The sequence below is a fragment of the Perna viridis genome, chromosome 2 (assembly GCF_037379345.1).
Source record: "Perna viridis isolate PV_CMFRI_1.1 ecotype Kerala chromosome 2, ASM3737934v1, whole genome shotgun sequence".
In the NCBI taxonomy this organism is placed as follows: Eukaryota; Metazoa; Mollusca; class Bivalvia; order Mytilida; family Mytilidae; genus Perna; species Perna viridis.
This window is the reverse complement of record NC_142446.1, coordinates 56,122,748-56,143,572: the sequence shown is the minus strand read 5'-3', so window position 1 is coordinate 56,143,572 and position 20,825 is coordinate 56,122,748. Positions and strand designations below refer to the sequence as shown.

General features: G+C 32.8%; 2 protein-coding genes across 3 annotated transcripts; one reads left to right on the top strand and one right to left on the bottom strand.

Moving 5' to 3' along the window:
- Positions 1 to 145: 145 nt before the first annotated feature.
- LOC148626144 (E3 ubiquitin-protein ligase RNF8-like) lies at positions 146 to 15,522 on the bottom strand. The gene is made up of 7 exons (XM_088569860.1): positions 15,355 to 15,522; positions 10,368 to 10,484; positions 9,020 to 9,529; positions 7,679 to 8,071; positions 6,247 to 6,451; positions 4,857 to 5,249; positions 146 to 3,364 (listed from the first exon to the last, which is right to left on the bottom strand). Exons 1-7 carry the CDS (start codon positions 15,466 to 15,468, stop codon positions 3,324 to 3,326), a joined length of 1,773 nt encoding a protein of 590 aa, XP_088425986.1. The 5' UTR covers positions 15,469 to 15,522; the 3' UTR covers positions 146 to 3,323.
- On the top strand, positions 15,516 to 20,777 carry LOC148626143 (ubiquitin-like FUBI-ribosomal protein eS30 fusion protein). 2 transcript variants are annotated; one of them, XM_088569862.1, is made up of 5 exons: positions 15,516 to 15,583; positions 17,685 to 17,765; positions 18,252 to 18,390; positions 20,230 to 20,285; positions 20,610 to 20,777. In XM_088569862.1, the coding sequence occupies exons 1-5, from the start codon at positions 15,530 to 15,532 to the stop codon at positions 20,733 to 20,735; spliced, it is 456 nt and encodes a 151-aa protein (XP_088425988.1). In that variant the 5' UTR covers positions 15,516 to 15,529; the 3' UTR covers positions 20,736 to 20,777. The 2 variants fall into 2 exon arrangements, with proteins under 2 accessions (XP_088425988.1, XP_088425989.1); XM_088569863.1 differs by lacking the exon at positions 15,516 to 15,583 and adding an exon at positions 15,595 to 15,704.
- Positions 20,778 to 20,825: the final 48 nt, after the last annotated feature.

The following is a 20,825-nucleotide window of genomic DNA, read 5'->3' as shown; positions in this document are numbered from 1 at the left end:
TTGAACCAAAATGGCCATACAATATTTAGGTTAGGTAGGGTAGCAGAAAACAGACACATTATTTTTTGCCTTAAAGACTGCAGAATGTTTTCAAGAGTCATTTAAAACTGAAGCATTGGCTGCAACTTTATAATTCATAGCATACTGACAGTTTACTACCTTTTATTCTGCAATTGTTTTCTATTACAAAAATGAAGGTATCGTATAAGGTATAAAGCACTTTTTACAAAAATCACTGCAAGGCCAGGGAATTCTCATGCATTCAATGTAAACAAATTTTAAATTGATTTGATTTGATAGGGATACTTTAAAAATATAATTCTACCAATATTTCATATCAATAATAATACTTTCTTATTGCAGGATAAAAGCAATACAAGGGTATTATTGAAAATTAAATCCTTCACAATGTATGTGTATTTGGTACGAGATGTTGAAAATGCTAGCCATCTCTAAGCCTTATACACATATAGGCTGTATGTTTTTCGACAGTACACTAATAGTGAACATGTTTTACAGCACACTGACAATTTACACTTAGTGTGTACATTTCAAAATCTAATGTTTGATAATTACAAAGATTAAATTATAGCTTTCATAATAAGTGAAAATTGAATTTCGCAAAATATCAACTGGTGTTTCAGTATCGATAGAATAAGGCAGTGGGTGAAACATGGTATGAAAAAAAAAACCCCACCATTTTGATAGTGTAGTTTGACTATTTGCACCATCAGAATCAAAGAATACAGACAAGATTTTCCATACGTTGGCCCATTGAGTTACAATTTCATTGAAATGCACTGAAAATAAAAATTTCAAGGGCAGATAACTCTGTCAAAAAGCTTATTTTTCCAACGTTCTATTGAAAAATTTCAGAGCAAAGCCAGTGATGCAGAGATTAAATAGTGTAATTTTCAAATAGAGAAAGTATCCTGTGATTTACATTGTCAGATCAGTGGGTTTTCGGCATGCATGTTTCTTATTTTTCACATTTTGTGTGATTCTTACAAACATTTACACTTAAGTGAGTTGATATTTTGCAATTCTTAAGATTCATGAGTTTAAAATTTTTTTCTCTATGATTTCTTTGGAATATTTGACTGCTTGAAACTAATCGCCCTTCATGGTGGAAATTCCAGCAATTGTCAGTTTATGATGTTACACTTTTTATGAGAAAGGAACCTCACAAGACCATTTTTATAGAAAATATGTCTTCAACTTAATATTGCAAAATAGTAGAAAACACAACCATATCATAGAAAAAAAAATATTTGCACCATATGGGATTTTGAACACATTAATGGCCAAATTAATCCAGCAAACTTAATAAATGGGAGCCATCTAAAACTTATCAAAACTAAAATAAATGTGTACATAATAAGCTAAAACAGAAAGTGGATGTGTGGGCAACACAAAAATCATATACACATTTGTATTCAATTGAAATGAATCTGCATATGTAATTTCTAGCAGAGTTCCCAATATATTGTGACCGGAAGAAGCTGCATACCAATTTTTTTCTGCAGGGTTCCAGAATAATTATGAACAGTTTACAAATTTAAAATTAGTTTCCTTCATATCCAGATATTATGTCGAAGATGAAATTCATATTCAGGGCAAGAATCTTGGTGTTGAAGCTGCCTACTGAATATTTCTATGAAAGGTTCCCTTGTTTATGCTGAAAAAAAAAACTTTCGGACACAACATGAATACATACAGACAGGAGAAAAAATGATACCATTATGCCTTTAATTGGCAGTATTGAAATTCCAAGAAAAAATGGTCTTGAATGTTTCTTTTAAATAAAGTTTTCTGTTGCAATCAAACAGAATTCAATTTTCCGGTCTTTTGGTCCTGACATATATTAATTCTAAAAAAAAGGCCCAAAATAATAAATCTTATATACACCAAACAGCTAAATTTTAGACCACAAAGTAGACCAACTTGTGAATGGATCCTAAATATAAACTGTACATGTAAATCCATGCTAAAAAGATTAATCTAGGGAACCAAGATTCTTGCAGAAATCAAAAGAATGTAATCCATGGACAAAGACAATACAGGGAAAACAGTTACACACACAGCAAAGAACATAACATAACAAAAATAATACTTACAAATAAACTAAAGTAAATGAGCAACTTGGACTCCACTAAAAACTGCTAAGATTTAGCATAATAGAATTTTTTTTTTAAAATCAGATTTTTAATAAAACCTTTTTGAAAAAAAAATCCTGAAGTTTGTACTGTCAGCCAAATAACCAGTAATGGAGAAACAATGTACTGTCAGCCAAATAACCAGTAATGGAGAAACATTTGAACGTATTGTTATTTATCAAATTTCATACAAGTTTACAAAATTTATTATCCTCTTTACAACCTTATTTTAAAAAATCTATGGAAAAAAAAAATTGTCCATAACTTTCCAATTTTTTCATTGCTTTATCATAGATTTGCTATCTATGTTGTATTATTTTTTTTCCTATTCTAATAATCCTTTTCCATATTCCTGACTTTGACTTCGTTTTTGTAGGCAAAGGGAAGTAACTCTTTACATTCTTTTAATCCGACAGACACGTTTACTGCCAAATTGGAGCACTGGACAGCAGTAGACTTTAAATTCAAATATTCAATTTATTAGTTCCGTGGTAAGTACTTGTTTACTTTTTAAGAACTTACTTCAAACCATTCAGGTACTTGCTGAAGTGAAAATGGAAGTGGAAGTTTTAAAAAAAAAATGTTTACTGTTTCCCTTTCCCCCAATAAGACAGCCAACCAGATTGTCATGGGTTAGTGGGTTATGTCCCTTTAAAAAACTTGCCAAAATGGCTGGCATTCTGTAAATATGACAAAAGACTAATGAACTAATTTCTTCATGTTTATGTGATGCATTAAATGGCAACTATTATGAAGTCATGTTCGGTTTCATGTAAAATGTCAGTAAAATTGGGTAAAACTTATCTAAGACATCAGAAATAAGGCCACCACAAGTCTATAATGCTGGTCATATGTTTAAAATCATTTTAACCCAACTTACTGATGCAAGTCATATTAGAACATATAATACTATCACTTTTAACAGTCACAACCACATATTACAAGTAGATCACATTTACACCTATTACCTTTCACTTTATTCATCAAGAAAATACAAGAATTGATTGAGATATGAACACACGTAAAACAAAGTGACAAAAAATATTTGGCATTTGAAAGAAAAAAAAACTTAACATGTAATTTGACCAACTCAACTCTTGGATTTCAACACCTAAATTAAAAAAAATCTTAGTCCTGAACACAAATGTGGTTGTTGTCTCTTGTTTTTCAACGGTAAGGACAGCCATTAGCCCAATGACCTCTTGATCCTGCAATAAAAAAAATTAAATAAAATTAAAGGAGAAAAAAATATTCCAAATGGCAGAAGTTAAAAAGAACTTAGCAAATACATACATGTACATATCTAAAAAGACATAACAAACATGAAGCTGGCTAGTAGAAATATATAGGAAATCCCTACAGGATACACTCCTTGAGACAATTAGGTTTCTTGCACGTACAATACCTATACACATGCTAAACATACACCAAACGTGCGACCACGAACACTTCTATCGTGTGTTTAAACAAACACCCCTACTATGCATTTAAATGCACCATTAACAAATGCTCCTAACGTGTGTTTAAACACACAATGACGAACACTCACAGCATGCGATTAAACGCATGATAGACAAACAATGAAAAGTAATAATATTTACAAAAAAGACGAAAAAAAAATTAAAAAATTGAATTATTGAAAATATATAAATTAATAAAAACAAACAATATAAAATTAACATTTGAATCAAGGAAATATTCAAAGTACAAAAATAAACGAACCCTTCTATCGTGCCTTTAAATGAATGCTTGTATTGTGTGTTTAAACGAAAGCTCCTAGGATGCGTTTAAATGAACGCTTCCATTGTGTGTTCATCGTGCATTTAAAAGAACGTAAAACAATGTGGAAACGCACAATAAACGATGTACAAACACTAAAATGGGAATCTTGAACGTTTCAAAGAGTGTAATTGCAATGAAGGGTTTGAAATATTTCAATTGACGTACATGTAACTTGCTAGAAGTGTGTCGAAAAATCAGTTTAACTAAATGATTACTAGATATAGTGACATCTAAATGCAGTAACAGGATTCAATGTAATTAAAATTAGATCTAGGAACTGCTCTATTCAGTCATGGAACAATTGAAAGGTCTAATTTAAATTAGATTTAAACCTATTATACATGTACCTGCATTTGGATGTTAATATTTATGTGATTGAAAAGGTTTTTGTCTACTAAAATTTGTGCACTTTTCCATTTGACTTGAAAGAAAGTTGTGTACACTAATAAGTGTTTTCATACATTGTACAGGTTTGTAAAATTTTAGAAGTCTATTTTTACCTAGTACATTTGTAGTCTTAGACAAAATAAGAAAATACCAAACATTAATTTATCAGTACACATACTAATATTAACACTCACTTTGTTTTTTTTTTGTAATTCAACTTTTTCAACGGAACAACAGAACTTGTAACATTTCTCTTTATTCTTAATTTGCAAATCATCAAATGTGTACATTTGAAAAAAATATAATAATATCAGATAAAACAATATTTTGTGGTATTTTTTTCTTTGATTCCCATCAATCTTTAAATACACGCAGTACTAAAACATTCTGACTTTACTGAATTCAAATTAAAAATTAATGCTGTCTTTTACATGTACTCTATAAATCACTTTGATACCATTCTAGTAGCACCACTGATTTTATTTGTGTGAGGAAAAAAACATTATACATAAATTAAAACAAAAATCTTACCACATCTAAAACAATGGCCATATCCTCCATAATAAGCATCGGAATCTCCTCTTATATAGTCTGAATCAGATTCATCAGAATTGTCAAAATCTCTCATAGAATCAGAATCAGAAAATGAATCACTCAATGAAAATCTTTCGACCTCATCATCAACACCAATTGTTATTTCCTCTACCACTTCAGGAGTATTGTCAAAAATTACTGGTCTATGTCCAGCAGCATTAGTAACAGGGGCCTCTTGTATAACAATGGGATTGTTGGCTCTGCCCCTTGTTCTCCTACCCCGCCCACCACCTCTTGTTCTACCTCCTCTTCCTCTTCTTCTACCTCTTGCTGGCTGGGGTGCTTCAGGAGTCTTTGGCCTGTTTTCTTCATCAAATTTTTGTTGTTCAGCTTTAAAAAAAAAAGATATTAAAAACCATACTATGGTGAAAATAGAAATACTAATCCCAAAGGTTGTTTGTTTTACAATGTTCATATGTGGATTTAAGATTTCAACGGAGGATAAAAACAATAGTTTTGCTCCTTGAAATTCTTTAAAAAAATTGCATGTGTCAGACACTAAAAAATCTCCATTAATTCACTTGAACAAGAACTGAAGTTAATTCAAGCCATTTTCAAATAGGTTTGACAAGCAACCTTACTCTTAACAAAAGATGGCATGCAGATGAACTTTTTAATGTGATGGATTAAGTTGTAAACAATCCTTTATTATTTAAATTGGGTAAAACTTATACTGTTGTGACAACCATGAATTAATTATTTAACATACAAATAATAACAGAAAAAAAATATGCTAATTTTATTTCAAGAAAAAAATGGTAGCTAAATAAATTTCAAGCAGATATTTTTTTACCAGAAGGTTTGTCATTTGGTTTTTGCATTTTTGAGATTAAAATATATATAGACTGTGTATAAAGATCTATAGTAAAGTAAAGACATGATGCATTGCGACAAAAAAAAACCAAAAAAAAACCAAAAAAAAACCAAAAAAAAAAAAACAAACAAAAAAACAAAACAAAACAGTATTGTTTGTTCAGTGGGTTTTTCTTCACCACATCCAGGAAAAGAAAAAGGCCAAAATGGTCAGAACTTGATTAAAACGGCCATCATAGCATAGCGTTATTTCAAATATTTCAAAATTTCAAAATATATTCAACTTTCAGAAAAATTAACATTCGCCATCATCCAATAATGAGGTGTTCTTTCAAAATATTTCAAAATATGTTTAACTTTCAAAAAAAAAGTAATAGTGTTAAAAAATATCATTAAGTTTTAAAAATGATGTGTATCTTGAAATATTGAGCTACATGTATGATATAAACAATGCTTGTGTTTACTCCTGTACCCAATTATTTCTGCAATACGATGACATACTTTCTCTTGTTACCTTTTCGGCTCTCCACTAACTGTTTTCTTCTTTCCTTTAACTCATCACTCAGATGTGAGACCATGGTATCTATATAACTGTCTAGTGAGATAGCTCTCATTGTTGTTGTAACTGGAGCACGGCACACAGCACATTCTTTCTTAACTTTTAACCACTGTTGTATGCATAAGGCACAAAATGAGTGAGAACAACTCAAGGATGTGGCCTGAAAAGTTTTAAAACTGAAGTTGAACAAGTACTAAAGCAATAGTATATTAAATGCTGTTTATATTTTAAAGAGAAATGAAAACTGTATATTATCAAGCTAAATAGACTATTTCATATTACTTTGTATGAGAAGAGTGCAGAAGTATTGAAAACAAAGAAATCTGTGAGGAACGGCTCACTAGTGACACCCCCAAGCAAACAGTTAATACATGTAGATGTCATAGGAGTACGAAATAAGTGTACCTATATGAAACTTTGTATATTTAAGTAGCAGTCTATGTAAGAGTCATGCAAATTCTCTAATATTTGATACACCTAATAAAAGGCTACACATTTTTATTTTTGTTATTAAGTTGTTTTGTGGGTCTATATGATTCATTCCAATCTGCCTGCTCTTAAGAGATAATCCACATTGAAAATCCAATAGTTTCTATTGTATTCTAGTGTCATTTACAGAGTCTTCCCCCTAATTTTGAATTCTAAAGTACATTCTATAAAATTTTTATCTCCTAAGAGTTATATGAAAAGCCAAATGTATATTTCTGTTAACTGTAACATTTTAAACAGAAATTGGTAAGATCAGATTGTAACAGTAAAATCTGGCTTTCAGTTAGCAGAATTCCGCTAAAAAGTGGTAAAAAATCATCCCTGTAAACAAATATCAAACATAAAAATATGTAGGGTTTCCAACTATGAATCACATTTTGCATGATTCTTATATGGAGTGCTACTTAAATGTCAACAGAGTGTGATTTATAAAAGCTGCGAATATTGTTACAAAAAAAGGTTACAGAATGAAGAAATGACAGAAACAGTGTTTTACAGTATACCCCCCACCTACAGAGCAGAGGTAGCCAGACCTGGCGAAATAATTTTTCAGCATGTTGGATATTTGGTCCAGCAACCTAACAAAATCTGCTGGACCAAACAATTATCTGCCGGACCAAAAAAACAAAAAAAAACAAAAAAAAACAACAAGAATTTTGCATTGATTTTTTACTTGATTCGGATGCCATCTTTAAGCCGAAAGTTCTCGTTAAGGCGTGTCTAATAAAAAAAAAATGTACCAGACATCTGGTCTGGAATCACACAAAATTTACTAGACCCGCAGCTAAAGTACCGGTCATGTCTGACAAATTTTGCCGTGACTGAGATAGCAGAGAACAATTAAATCAAAACATTTCAACAAGTAAAGCTGCCACATACATCACATACATGTACTTACCTGTACAAAAAGTTCATTACATATACTACACTGTAACTCTGTTTCCATAAGATCTGCAAAATTTGACAAAATATCTTGTTTAGCACGTAAAGCTGCTTCTGTTTGTTTCTCCTTTTCTTGCTTCACTTCACTTAGTTGTGCCTCTAACATTTTCTGTTCAGTTTCTTTCTGAATAATCACAGATTCTAATTTGTTTTTTTGTTGTGTTAACTCTTCTTCTAATGTTTTGTTCTTTTCTTCAATGGCTTTTACCATTGCTTCTTTCAGATTTTGTTCCACTTTTATTTTTTCTTCAATTAATTTGTCCTTTTGAGCCTGTAATGTTTCTAAAAGTGTTGCCTCTTTCTCTAATAATCTGTTCTCCAGTTCCTCTTTCATTTTCACTTCTTCTTCCTAAATCAGAAATCATTTACAAGACTGAGTGTCTATCCCAAGCAGTGGTCTTGTTAGCCCAGATTGAAGAATAATAGTCCCAAACACATTTGTAGTGGATTTTTTCTGGTGATATTAATTTATCAGTCTGATTAAAAAGGAAAAAAATATGAAGGCTTTTTTTTTTTTGTTTTTTTTTTAAATTTTTGTGGCTGCCCTTCATTTTGGTGCGCTAAGCCATAGTAATCTGCTATAGTCCACACTAAACTTAACCAGAATTAGAAATAAGTAAACCATTCATTCTAAACAAGCTGATCAATAGATCTACTTAACATTTATAGTCAGATTAACACTTTTAAAACGTAGTGATTGAAACTAAATTGACTTCGACCAGAGCAAGAAAAATCATCCTGTAAGAACGTTATAAAAGGTAAAGATCAAGGTTATACCCATATTACCCATATCAAAATGCAATATCCAGTGATTTAATTTAAGGGGAAATATTTACTAAATGCCATTTAAAATTCAATTTTGCTAATAGATATTATTTCCACTTGCTAAAATTTGATTGTGAAATCCCTATATGTATCATAAATTCAGTTCAGAAGTAACCAAAAAACATAGGTTTAGGGATTGTAAATTGTCAGTGCTGGCTAAATTTAGCAAGTGGAATAACTTCTTAAATTCAATCCCTCATGTTTTCAAGTTTTAATCAAGCTTCCATACTCCATAGGAAAGATGACAGAGAGAGGGATCAGTCTTTGTCTACAGCCACTAGCCAAATGCAAAAGGCTAGTGGAAAACGATGAAGACTAATAGAAGTACAGTGGAATTTTGTTTACTGTTATAAAAGTAAAAATGTTAAAATTCATGGTTATGGCAAGTAGCTGAATATATTTGGCAAAGACTAATAGACACTGAAATGTCAAATGATTTTTTGCTGTTTCCTATGACTCCCCATTTATATACCTCTTTTCTTTTGATCTCCTCTTCCATTTCTACTTGTTTCTTTTTTAAAGCATCCTCCATTTCTTTTGCCTTTTCTTCACGTTTTCTTTTTTCCTCTTCTAACTCATTTTTAATTTCAGCCTGTTTTTCTTCCTTTTCTTTCAACGCATTTTGCATCTCAGCAAGTTTTTCCTCATACTCTTTCATTTTTCTTGCCATCTCTGCCTCCTGCTGTTTTACTTTTTCCTTGTACTCTCTATACGGAGCCCAATCTGGTATCCTTTGGTTGCTGGGTCCCTGTTTAGTCTCATCAGCTATTGATAGCTTCTGTCGTTTTGCTGCACTGTCTACCTCATCTAGTGATTTTGGTCTTGGGCGTTTCACTTTAAGCTTAGTATGAAATTTGTAAAGGAATTCAGGTGGCTCTTCATCACTTTTTGATACTCCAAACTGGACTTCATCCCCATCTTTAAGTGGGACCAAACTCATAGGTTCAAGTTTCTTCTTGTTTATATATACACCATTCAGACTCTAAGAAGATACAAAATTTGACCAAAAGTTTAAACTTTATAATAAGCATCCTATGACATGCTAACTAATTACATTTGTATGTAAAGCAAATTGGAATACGTATCAAATAAGTCCACAGAAATGGTTCAGGGAAGTGAATTCAAAGTGAAAGTAACCTTTAAATTGATTTAAAATTAAAATATGGGATTCATAAACAGAAATTTTTTTACAAAATTAACTACAGTATCTTGATACAGTATGCTTAATTATCATTTTATTAATGGGACAATTGTTTACCTATCCTATCTCACGACACCTTTTTCATATATTGTCCTTTGTTTCAAATTTATAAGTTGTAGGTTGTGCCTAACTCATATTATCAAAAGTTGAACGAAATATTTATTACATATACAATGTATATGTTATTAATATTGTACCTCCTTTTTTTCTAAATGAAATTCGTTATTAACTAATTTAAAAATAGCACATACACTAAATGTTTTTTTTTGAAAATTACATACCATATCAAAAGAAGATTTTAACTTTTAATAAAAGTAAATCATCTTACATGAAAATTAAAAGTGACTGAATCAAACTTAATATATTTCACATTTACTGTGAAAGTACTATTGTTCGTAGGATACCAATTTTCATGGCTTTTGTGGGTAGGCCAAACCATGAAATTTGGTTCTCAACAAATAATAGATTCCCATTGATGTGTATACTGAAAATTTCAAAACCATGAATTCAAGAATCCACAAACTTCCATTTCTTCCCTTGTCCACGAAAATTGCTATCCACGAACTAAAGTACTTTCACAGTAATGGTGAGGTTACTATATTATTGATCAAGCAAGTACCTTATTATCTCTGACAGACCATTGTCCATGTTCATTACATTTGAAGATTGCATGACATCTAGATATCATATTTGATAGCAGAAGTACTGTTACATCAGAAGCTCTTCCAACAGTCACCTAAAAACACAATACAGAGATGTGAACAGACTGACTACTTAAAAGACTACCCCTAAACTCTCATTCAGGTCTAAACTAGTCTGGAGCAAGTAAAATGTATGTCAGGTAACTACACATAATCCCTTGTGCATTTGTGTAACAATCAGTTTATTACTGTTTTTACAAGAGACTCATACCTTTTTAAACTGATTTTAGATGTATTTAGTCAGATTTAAAAAGGGGAGGGTTGTAATTCTGCCAAAATACTTTAATCCTGCTACATTTGTGCACCTGTCCCAAGTTACAAAATGTAGAAATTTCTTATCTCTGTATGTATTGTTTCATTTTCACTTTCAATTAACTTTTACATGTATACTGCTTGAGTACATGTATATGGGGGCAACTAATTTGCTGTACCTGTTGTTTGGGGATCAGCTGCAGCCTGCCCTGTGGAGTGAGGGTTTCCTCATCATTTACTGAAGACCCATGAGTGGCCTTGAGCTGACATTTTTCATCATGGTGGGGTTGTTATATATGTATATGTTAACAAACTTTCAAATTATAAAGATCACACAAACAAACATTTTAACTATTAAGATATAAAGAGAAACCAAGGGAACCACGGTTATAGTGGTAATCAAAAGAATGTAATCCATGGACAAAGACCAGACATGGAAAACATACACACAAAACAAAGAGCATAAAGTAACTAAAATCATACATACAAAGTAACAAAAGCAAATGAGCAACTTGGACTCCACTAAATACTGGGAGCATGGACCAGGTGCACTGGTAGGGTAAGCGTCCTCTGCTTTTCTAGAAACAACTGCCGAGTCGCTCATAATAAGTTAAGTCCGGAATAGTCAAAAGAGGAAAGGAAAACTATGACACGTTGAACAAATCAGTTTTCATAGCGCAGATGGATACACCATAACGATCCACGAGTTCATAATGATGACCATAAAACTTTTGTAGTGATGACTTCAATCTTGTAGCAACATAACCCTGTTCCAGAAGCCTATTTGATAAATTACAGCGCGATACTGATCAGTTCAAAAATGAAAGGAAAGTTGACAATTCCAAATGAAAAGTCATCACGTTTGTCGTAAAGTTTGGTCAAGAGTTTTCCTTTACTATCGATTTTTACGTGTAGGTCAAGATATGAGGCTGACTTCACAGTGTCTGTAGTATCCTTTCTCTCATGTTCTTTGGGGTAGATGCCATGTATTAAATCCCCAAAATTAGGATTGTTTGAAGAAAATATGTCATCTATATAGCGGAAACTGAGATTAAAGGATCTAGCTAAACGATATTCCTTCTTTCGTATTAGATCAGCTATAAAATCAGCCTCGTAAGAGTGAAGGAAAAGGTCAGCAAGTAGAGGAGCACAATTTGTTCCCATTGGAATGCCGACTGTTTGTTGAAAAAAGCGTCCACCACACTGGACAAATATGTTGTAGGTTAAAAATTCCAGCATTTTGTAAACATCTTCTTCTGTATATTTGGAAGATGATTTGGAAATATTTCTTACAAAGTATGAGGAATCTCTACCAAGAACTATATATTTGTATCTAGGTGTACCATCTTTTTTTTTTGAAAAACAACGATGTATAATGTTTTTAAGTTGGGATTTTAATTGAGTATGGAGAATAGAAGTATACAGTGTTGAAAAATCATTGGTTTTAAAGCTATTATCAGGGGCTGCTCTGGCTTCCAAAATTCTGTCGCCAGAAAAATCGCCAGCTGCCATCTTTTGTCACCAGTTTTCAGAAATTAGAGCCAAAGGGTGCCAAAAAAAAATACTTTAAAAAAAAAAAGACAGTATTAAGTTCACTGATGAATTATCTTTGTCAATTCATCAAAATAACCTCTCCATTTATGACATACATGTCAGGGATTGACACTAACAGTCGCCCAGTCGCCTGTGGCGACTTAAATTTTTGCTGGGCGACGATAATAACCATTGTTTGTTGTCCGAGTGGCGACCGTAATTTTGGTACGTGGTCGGGTTTGTTTTCCGGTCTTTAGGCATACCGGAAATCGCAACTGGTTGAATTTTACGTACAAATACAAATAATAAATACCAGTTAGTAAAGACCATGGTAAAATGTGGCGATATATTGAAGGGGTAAAGCCGATTGCGAAGGAACAAACTAAATGATCTCCTGCAGAAAAACTATTTCATGAAATGTTTATTTGTGAGTACTCACTACAGTACTAGATGAGAACCAATTAGGTAATAAACTGAAGACAGGGAAATAAATAGTTTATTCCATAATACTTTTAAATCTCTTGAAAAGAAATATATTTTCAAACAATTACACATTAAACTAATATTCTGAAAAATTTTCTGGGCGCCTAACTTTTTTTCTGGGCTCCTAGATTTTTTAACTTAGGAGCCCGGGTGGCAACCAAGATAAAAAAGTTAGTGTCAATCCCTGCATGTACCCAAGATTCACTCTTGATGCATGTATAAAGCAGGTTTTTAGCTCTAGTCTGTCACTTTCATATGCATAAAATACTAAGTACTACTCCAGAAACAGGTATTTTACTTCTATCAAAGACTATATTACTATTCTCATACAGTCCCTGATTTTAAAACATGTTCACCTTTGTCCTTTATGGTCTAATTTATCTAATACAATATAATTTACTTTTTTATAATTATTTTTAACAAACTTGATTAAAGTGATAAAATATCTATCAAACTACAGTTTGTACCATGGACCATTAATTGTGTCCCTGTTTAATTATCTTGATATCTGAATAGTTTGTTTGTTTGTTGGGATTTAACGTCCAAGCAGCAATATTTCAGCTATATTCAGACAATGAACATGAAATGGATGATAAAATGAACATGAAATGAAAAAAAGAAAGGATGGGTCACAAGGATAATAGGGTCGACAAATTTTGATTGCCACTGGAAAAAGGGAGGGATGGGTAAGGTCGGGCAATTTAGCCTCCTGTGGCGGAGCGCAAAGGTTCCAACTCCTATCGAATACCACAGCAGGGTTCTTTAACGTGCGAGGAACGTGGCTTCTTTCCCAACACGGTGCACCACTATGGTTTGCGGTCAGGTTTTCCGTATTATAGCCTGACAACCCCAGCATGTAACACGCCAGGGGTACCCCATTCCACCACCTGGGGCACACATCCCAGTTGCTCTGTGGGCAGAGCGCCTAGCCCCCGGCTAGGTTTCTGAGCACTATTGAGTCGCCTTATACGACAAGCTTAGCGCTGCTGCAGGCCTATTCTTTTAACACCCGGACCTGCACGGGGCGATATCTGAATAGCATTTCCTTAATTAGATTTTGGGAATCCCCATTCTATTTGTTTACCGATTTTCCCGCCAAAAAAAGTCAAATGGCAAAAGTGTAAACAAATGTCATCCATTTTCTTTTATCATTTCTTTCATTTCCAAGTATTTAGACACTTCCTGATGGGATAATCATTGTTAATTGGATTTAATTTATCCTGTTATTAGGAAAGTCTGTTTCTGAATGTATTACATGGTTAAATAGGGCAGTGAAACTTGTGTGTAGCCACGTGCACATGGCCTTAATTGTGTTTACCTTTGACCAGATGATGAAAGTTTTGATTGGCTCAATAATGTATTTACATTTGATTGACACCTCCCATGAGGATGTTGTCAGTCCAGTTGCCTGGTCTAATTACCTTTACTTGCCTTCAGTCGTAAATTGGTCATAGTCAATTAACTATGACCAGGTGTCAACACAATTGTTTAATTAGAGAGAATATCCGTTGCTGATAAACTTCCTGTCAATTTCAATATACAAAACCTAGGCGCCAAGAAAATCGCCAACTGGCTATTTTTGTCGCCAGATAAAATAAAAAATCGCAGCGCAACCCCTGATTATATTCTGATATTAGTCTTGCACTGATTGACTCCAAAAGATCTTTCGAAATTTTCAGGATCCACATTGAATTAATACCACTACAGGAGTTGTGGTGGTAGGACTGCAGACCCTCTTTGACAGCTTGAGTACAGAAGTTAAAAGTTTTGAAAGAGGTTTGGTGGTATACACAATGTATTTTGCAGATCCAGCTACATGTATGTAAAGTTGTTTGTATGGATTTTTGTGGATTTTAGGAATCCAGTACATAGATGGTAAATCACAATCATCGTCCTTGGTAGAGAGACCAAAAGAGGATAGCAGAGATTTATCGTTTTCCACATTGACCACAATCTCTTCTTTGGAGTGTGGTAGCAATATAGGCCTTACCACTGCTATTATTTTCTATATCTACCTCTGATAATAAACATTGGATGTAAAATATTTTGCAGACAAAAACAATGTTGTTTTGGGCTTTGTCTGCTGGTACGACAACATATTTTGTCATGTATAGTAGACAATGTTTTTGCTACATCTGGGTCTTTGAAAACTGATATAGGAATTTGATGGTATTTATTCCCGAACGGTGACCACACATTCTTTTGTTTAATCATTCTTGTGTTTCACCAATATATATTAGACCGCACAAGTTGCATTCTAATCCATACATTAAGTTTGTCGATTTGCAACTTAAGTCATCGTGACTTCTTGTATGTAAGGGCACTAGAGAAGTAAGAGTTGGTTATAACTATAAGAATGTTGCATGTTTTGCAATTTTTTTTTAATACTACATTTTGATAGAGTACAATGTGGTTCGTCATCTTTGTAGTAAAATATATCATTTATAGTGATGGAACATGGTTTGATTATTTTGAAATAGTCAGATTTTTTGTAATGGAATAGATGGTGAAAAATATGAATGGAACGGATTAACATGAAATCGTGTATGGCCAAATTATGAGTATGAGAAACCGAAACAACTAATAAAAATCATGCTTTCCTTGCAGTTTTAAATATAGGGTGCCATATTTAATTACCTCTTTTTTATTTTCGAAGCTTATAAGCTTATTTTTCTTTATATTATCGCCAATGCGGTGTAAACATGGTATAATTACTGTTTCAAGATCAGATGTTTTCTGCGCTTGAGACATTTTCAACTTGGAGCGTAAATGATGTGAAGTACGTCATCAAAAAACGAGTTTTCTTCTGCACATGCGCACAAAACTACTTCCTTTTTCAGTAAAAAATTGCATTGCACCAGCACGTGTAAGTGATATAGAACATTATTTTGATATATAATCGAGGTATTGCTTTCTCATATACATTGCTTTGTTGCTCTCATATCGCAATATACATCCTCTATCGGAAATATACTTTTGTTCTACAGGTATGTGTGTGTAGTTAAAGTAATAGTTGAAAAATTGAACTCGGTCGTCAACCCTGTCCCGGACTGTGCCAGATCTTGTCTGTCTTTAGAGATGTTGAAAAGCCAATTATTGAAATGTATATGAGAAATATGAAACCTTTAACACTCCCGAAGAAAAATAAAGTCAAACACCCTTAAAAATTTTGTCAGCCTTGTTACTAACTTCAAAAATGCTGTGTTAGCGCTAGATTGTTTGTTTGTTGCCAATGTTGGGGTTTAACGTCCGAGCAGCAATATTTCAGCTATATTCAGACGATGTGTTAAGAAAAATTGTAAAGTCACAGTACTCACACTGTTTCAGAAATTAAGCCATAGACAAATGCTGTGGCTAATGTCCAATAATGTATTTGAATAGGCCATCCCCAAAATTTTATTAGCCACATTCAAGCTCATCTATCATTTGGCTATGTGGCTACCTTCTACTGCTAACATAATCCCGTTTGGGAATTGGCGCTGGATCCCAAAATGGACTTTGTTGTGTTTGTCTGTTTTCTACATGTATGTCTAGTGTATGTCCCTGGTTTACATTCTTTTGATCACCACTACAATCTTGGTTCCCTTGATTACTCTTTGAAAAAAAAAAGATTATGGTTTAGGGTACACCCTGAAATGTGTTACCTCTATCCGTACCGTAGTCTCTGTACTCAAATCACTATATCACCAATTTTTCCATTATTATAAGGAATTTTATACTGAGTGAAACTTTGTACTAAGGTTCTGAATGATGTTGCTTATCCATTGAAGTTAAAATGAGTAGAAAAAATTTATGATTTTCAAACTTGGTTGACTTCTTGTTCTCAAAAATCCCAAAATTTGTAACCGGAAGTTACAGTACTAAACTAATAATTTACTATTTCTCACTTTCCTGTTCGAATTTGAGACTTTGGATAACGTTTTAAAAGATTTGATATTGTTTTTTAAAAAAAGAAATATTGCAGTTTTAATTCCATACTGTATTCTAGCACAAATCCCTGTACCAGCAAAGAATGGATATGATCTTGTCAGGAATGAAAAAGAAAGTAATAGAATCTGATGCAGATTTTATTTAACACCTTTGAATAATTTAATACATGTACCTGTAATATTATGGTGTTCTAATATAGAAAATATTATAAAATTGTACAATTAACGATATACCAGACTTTGAAATTTGAGTTACTAATATCAGTGCTTTTGAAAATTCAAAATCAAGTTTTCGAAAAACATTTTAAATAATCGTTGATTTGCTATCGCAGGGGATAAAACAATGCACCATGAATGGCTTGCCCATGGTAAAACAATAATGAAATGAACTTTCAATAACTTAATTCTTAATTGGTTGATAGTTATAAATTTTACAACAAGGTTCCAAACCACAGTTGACAAAAGGAAGATTGGTATTGGTTTTTTGGGTAATGGCCCAACCTTTCAGATACATTTGTAAGTCCAAAATACATTTTGTAATGACTGCGTTTTCCTGAAGTCAGGACAATAAGTTGACTATAAAAGTTAATGGATCTCTTATATATTGTACCACAAGTTATCATACCATTGACTCGTACTGAGAGAAGGCTAAAAACAATTTTGTGGTTTAAACAAATTCATAATAAGGGTCCATAAACATGATCTGAGTGTGAACTGAACAAGCATTTTCCTGATGTCTATATTGCAACATCGTAGGAAACATAGAACTTTGAACTATAACATTTTCATTCTTTATTTTAAATCAAATATGTAAATGTCAGTGGTACATAGTGTTTCATTGGGGAATGTCTGTATGATGTGATTTATAAGATTTTGGTTTGAAAGAAAGTGTGTTGTATAGGAGGGGAGGAGAGGCATTCTTTGGTGTTCAGTGCTCAGAGTAAATTCAGTTTTTTTCTGGCTACTCTGCTGCTAACATTCAGTAAAACTTGTACAATAGAGGGCAAGCATTTCATGTTTTATAAATTTATATTTTAGGTAAAAATGCAGCTGTTTGTACGTGGAAGTAGAACCCATACCTTTGAGGTAAACGGAATTGAGACTGTTTCAGATGTAAAGGTATGTTTTTTGTGATGAGTTGATTGAGAGTTAGTTTCTTGCCTAGTTATGGATATCTTTTGCTTTAAGTTGGCAAGTAAAATGCACAAATAGAATCGTGATGAAGTTTATAATTTCTCATTATTAAAATTGATATAAGGGCTATTACGGAAAAAAAAATTATCTTGGGAAAGAGTTTTATTAATGTGTTTGTGGTGTGTAAAATTAGATTTTTTCTCATAAGACAAATGTATCGCATCTTAATTTTAATGTGTTGGTACCCCTAAATATTATGGCATTTTGTCCACAGGACACACTTTTATGTGGATTAGTCCTGAGATATTTATTGACCCACAAGTGTGATACATGTAGTATTGTCATAACCAATGAAAGAATTGTACTACTTAATTACCTGATTGCTAATTAACACCAAAGAACCAAACCAAATGTCAAAAAGAACCTTAGTTGCTCACCAACAAATGCACAAAATAATTTGAATTATTATAGGCCTTTCTTCTGGAAAAAGATGGATTTCCATTGGATGAGCAGGTAATCTTGTTTGGAGGAAAACCATTGGAAGATGAAACACAGTTGTCAAGCTTTCATGAGTTGGCTACTCTGGATGTAGACCTCAGAATGTTAGGAGGTATGATAATTGAGTTGACATTGATTTAATAAACATTTACACATTGTGATATGAATGCTTATGGATCTACTACAATCAGGATTTATTTGGCTAAGCTTAATAATGTTCCCATCAAGTTTTGGGGTGGAATGAAAAATCTCATTTGTAACTGAGTTCACCTTCTTTATCTTTGTTTGTTAAGAATGGTATATTATGGTACACTACACTCAGCAACTTGTGTTTCTCTAACACTCAAGTTGGAGTTTTAAATCCATGTTAGTCAGTGAAACACAGTGTCAATCAGATGTTTTCATGGTGAAATGTGAGTGTTTCACCCACCCATCTGGGACATTGTATATTCCACTTATTAATTGAGTACAGAGAACCACCGACCTTGGCAAAATATCACCCAGCATGGTGAAGTTAATCTCATTGATCTTTGTCGACAATATGGACATTAGTACCTGAGCTCCCAGGTCACTGATCACAAAATTCATTTTGGACCCCAGAAAATCACAACAAGGTAGTCCAAAGGACATATGAAAATTCTTAGTCCATTCGCCGAAATGGATGCTAGATATGGTTGATTTGTCCAGCTTTAATCCAAGGCAACAGTACAATAAAACAGCGGTTGAGACGATTAGCACGTGGTATGAAAGATTGACAAATAAAATGTGAAAATCATGTAAAAAAAAAAAGACATTTATCATTGATACATACTTCCATGACTGTCCTGTATTGGGTAATTATAATTAATTGCAGTGCCACCTGGTGACCAGACACAAATTGGAAACATTGTAAACAATGTGTTCATTTAAATTTCTAAAAATAGACAACTATTTATTTGCGAGGTTCGTCAAGGGATTATTTTTATTCGAACCGTTCAACAAAACTTATTATTGAAATAAAAATATATGTTGGTTGTATTTGAAATGTAATTTAAATAAGAAATTTCTGAGAGTTAACTTGAAGCATTTTAGCAGTGGAAAACAACCAGCTGAGGACACCATTACGTTCTCGTTTGGACAACGTCTTGTAACTTATATAATTAGTACGGACTATGTTCCCAGTCCTGATTAAGGGCTTCTACTTTACAATTCTCATGTACGCATTATCTTGGGACCTGTAATTAGTTTCTTTTATTTCTGGAAAAGTTGTTTGGTTATTAAAACTATCAGAAACTAAAAGTGTCACCAGGCTATTTTTACAATTCTGTCACTCGAATCAATATTTTCAAAGTGTTTTATGTATATTTATAAATAGTAATTATCAATTAACGAATGCAAAATTAAAATTTCAAAAGATTTCATTATTACTTGATCAAAACACGAAGTAATACATGTATTTCTACATGATATCTCCCACTCATCGGACGTAGCTGTAAATGAAAAAAACTACACATGAACAAATGATAAACATGTACAAATTATAAAAAAGGGTGATGCTGAATTTTTAATGACACGACTATTTTTTTTTATCTTAACTGCTCCGAATTGCCTGAGAAACAGAAACACAATATACATCGTATCTTACAATGAATTCTCCATTATGCCTCACTGAATTTTACGACTGTTGCAATATACAAAGGGTCGGTGTTGGCTGGCTGGAAAACACTCAAAATGTCGGTGTAACACTGAGTTTCTCTCAGGTCGGACTAGAGTGTTAGAGAAACAAATGTCGTTGAGTGTAGTGTATAACTTGTATCTCATTTTAAGAGATTTACACTGACACTCAGCTAACATTTCCACTGTAGATGCCAAACTGGGTACAAGTAGAATCCCATGTACCTTTATGCTCATAGTTAAATACTGAAGTGGTTCTCTCTTTCATGACTAACGTAATCATATTTCTTCAAATCAGGAAAAGTCCACGGATCTTTGGCTCGTGCAGGTAAAGTCAAAGGACAGACCCCTAAGGTAATTTTACTGTGATATAGCTCTTGATCAGTGCTTAAATGGTAAGAAAAGTAGTCTTACAGATGTAAGATTTAATACAGAAATGATAAAAGTTATCTGAAATGAATCCTTGATTTTACTCTTTGAACATGTTGTTGTGCAACCAGTTTCTAATTATTTGCATTCAAATTTACAAAAAGTAACAGCTGTAAACTACATTTGAACTTTTTTTGTCAACAAATGGTATTCGAATTTTTGTTAACTTCTTGCAGATCATAATTTTGATAATGAAGTTTATACAGATGTGGTCTACTATGGAATTTGAAATGAATCTTTAAATTTTAGGTTGAAAAACAAGAAGCCAAAAAGAAGAAGACTGGCCGTGCTAAGAGACGACAACAATACAACAGAAGATTTGGTGTTGTTGTTTCAACATTTGGTAGAAGGAAGGGACCTAATGCTAATTCTTAAACTTGTACAGACGTTCTTTACAGTAATAAAACTGTAAAATAAGTTTTGATTTGCTTTTCATTGAAAGTAATGAAAGGACCAAGTGATGAA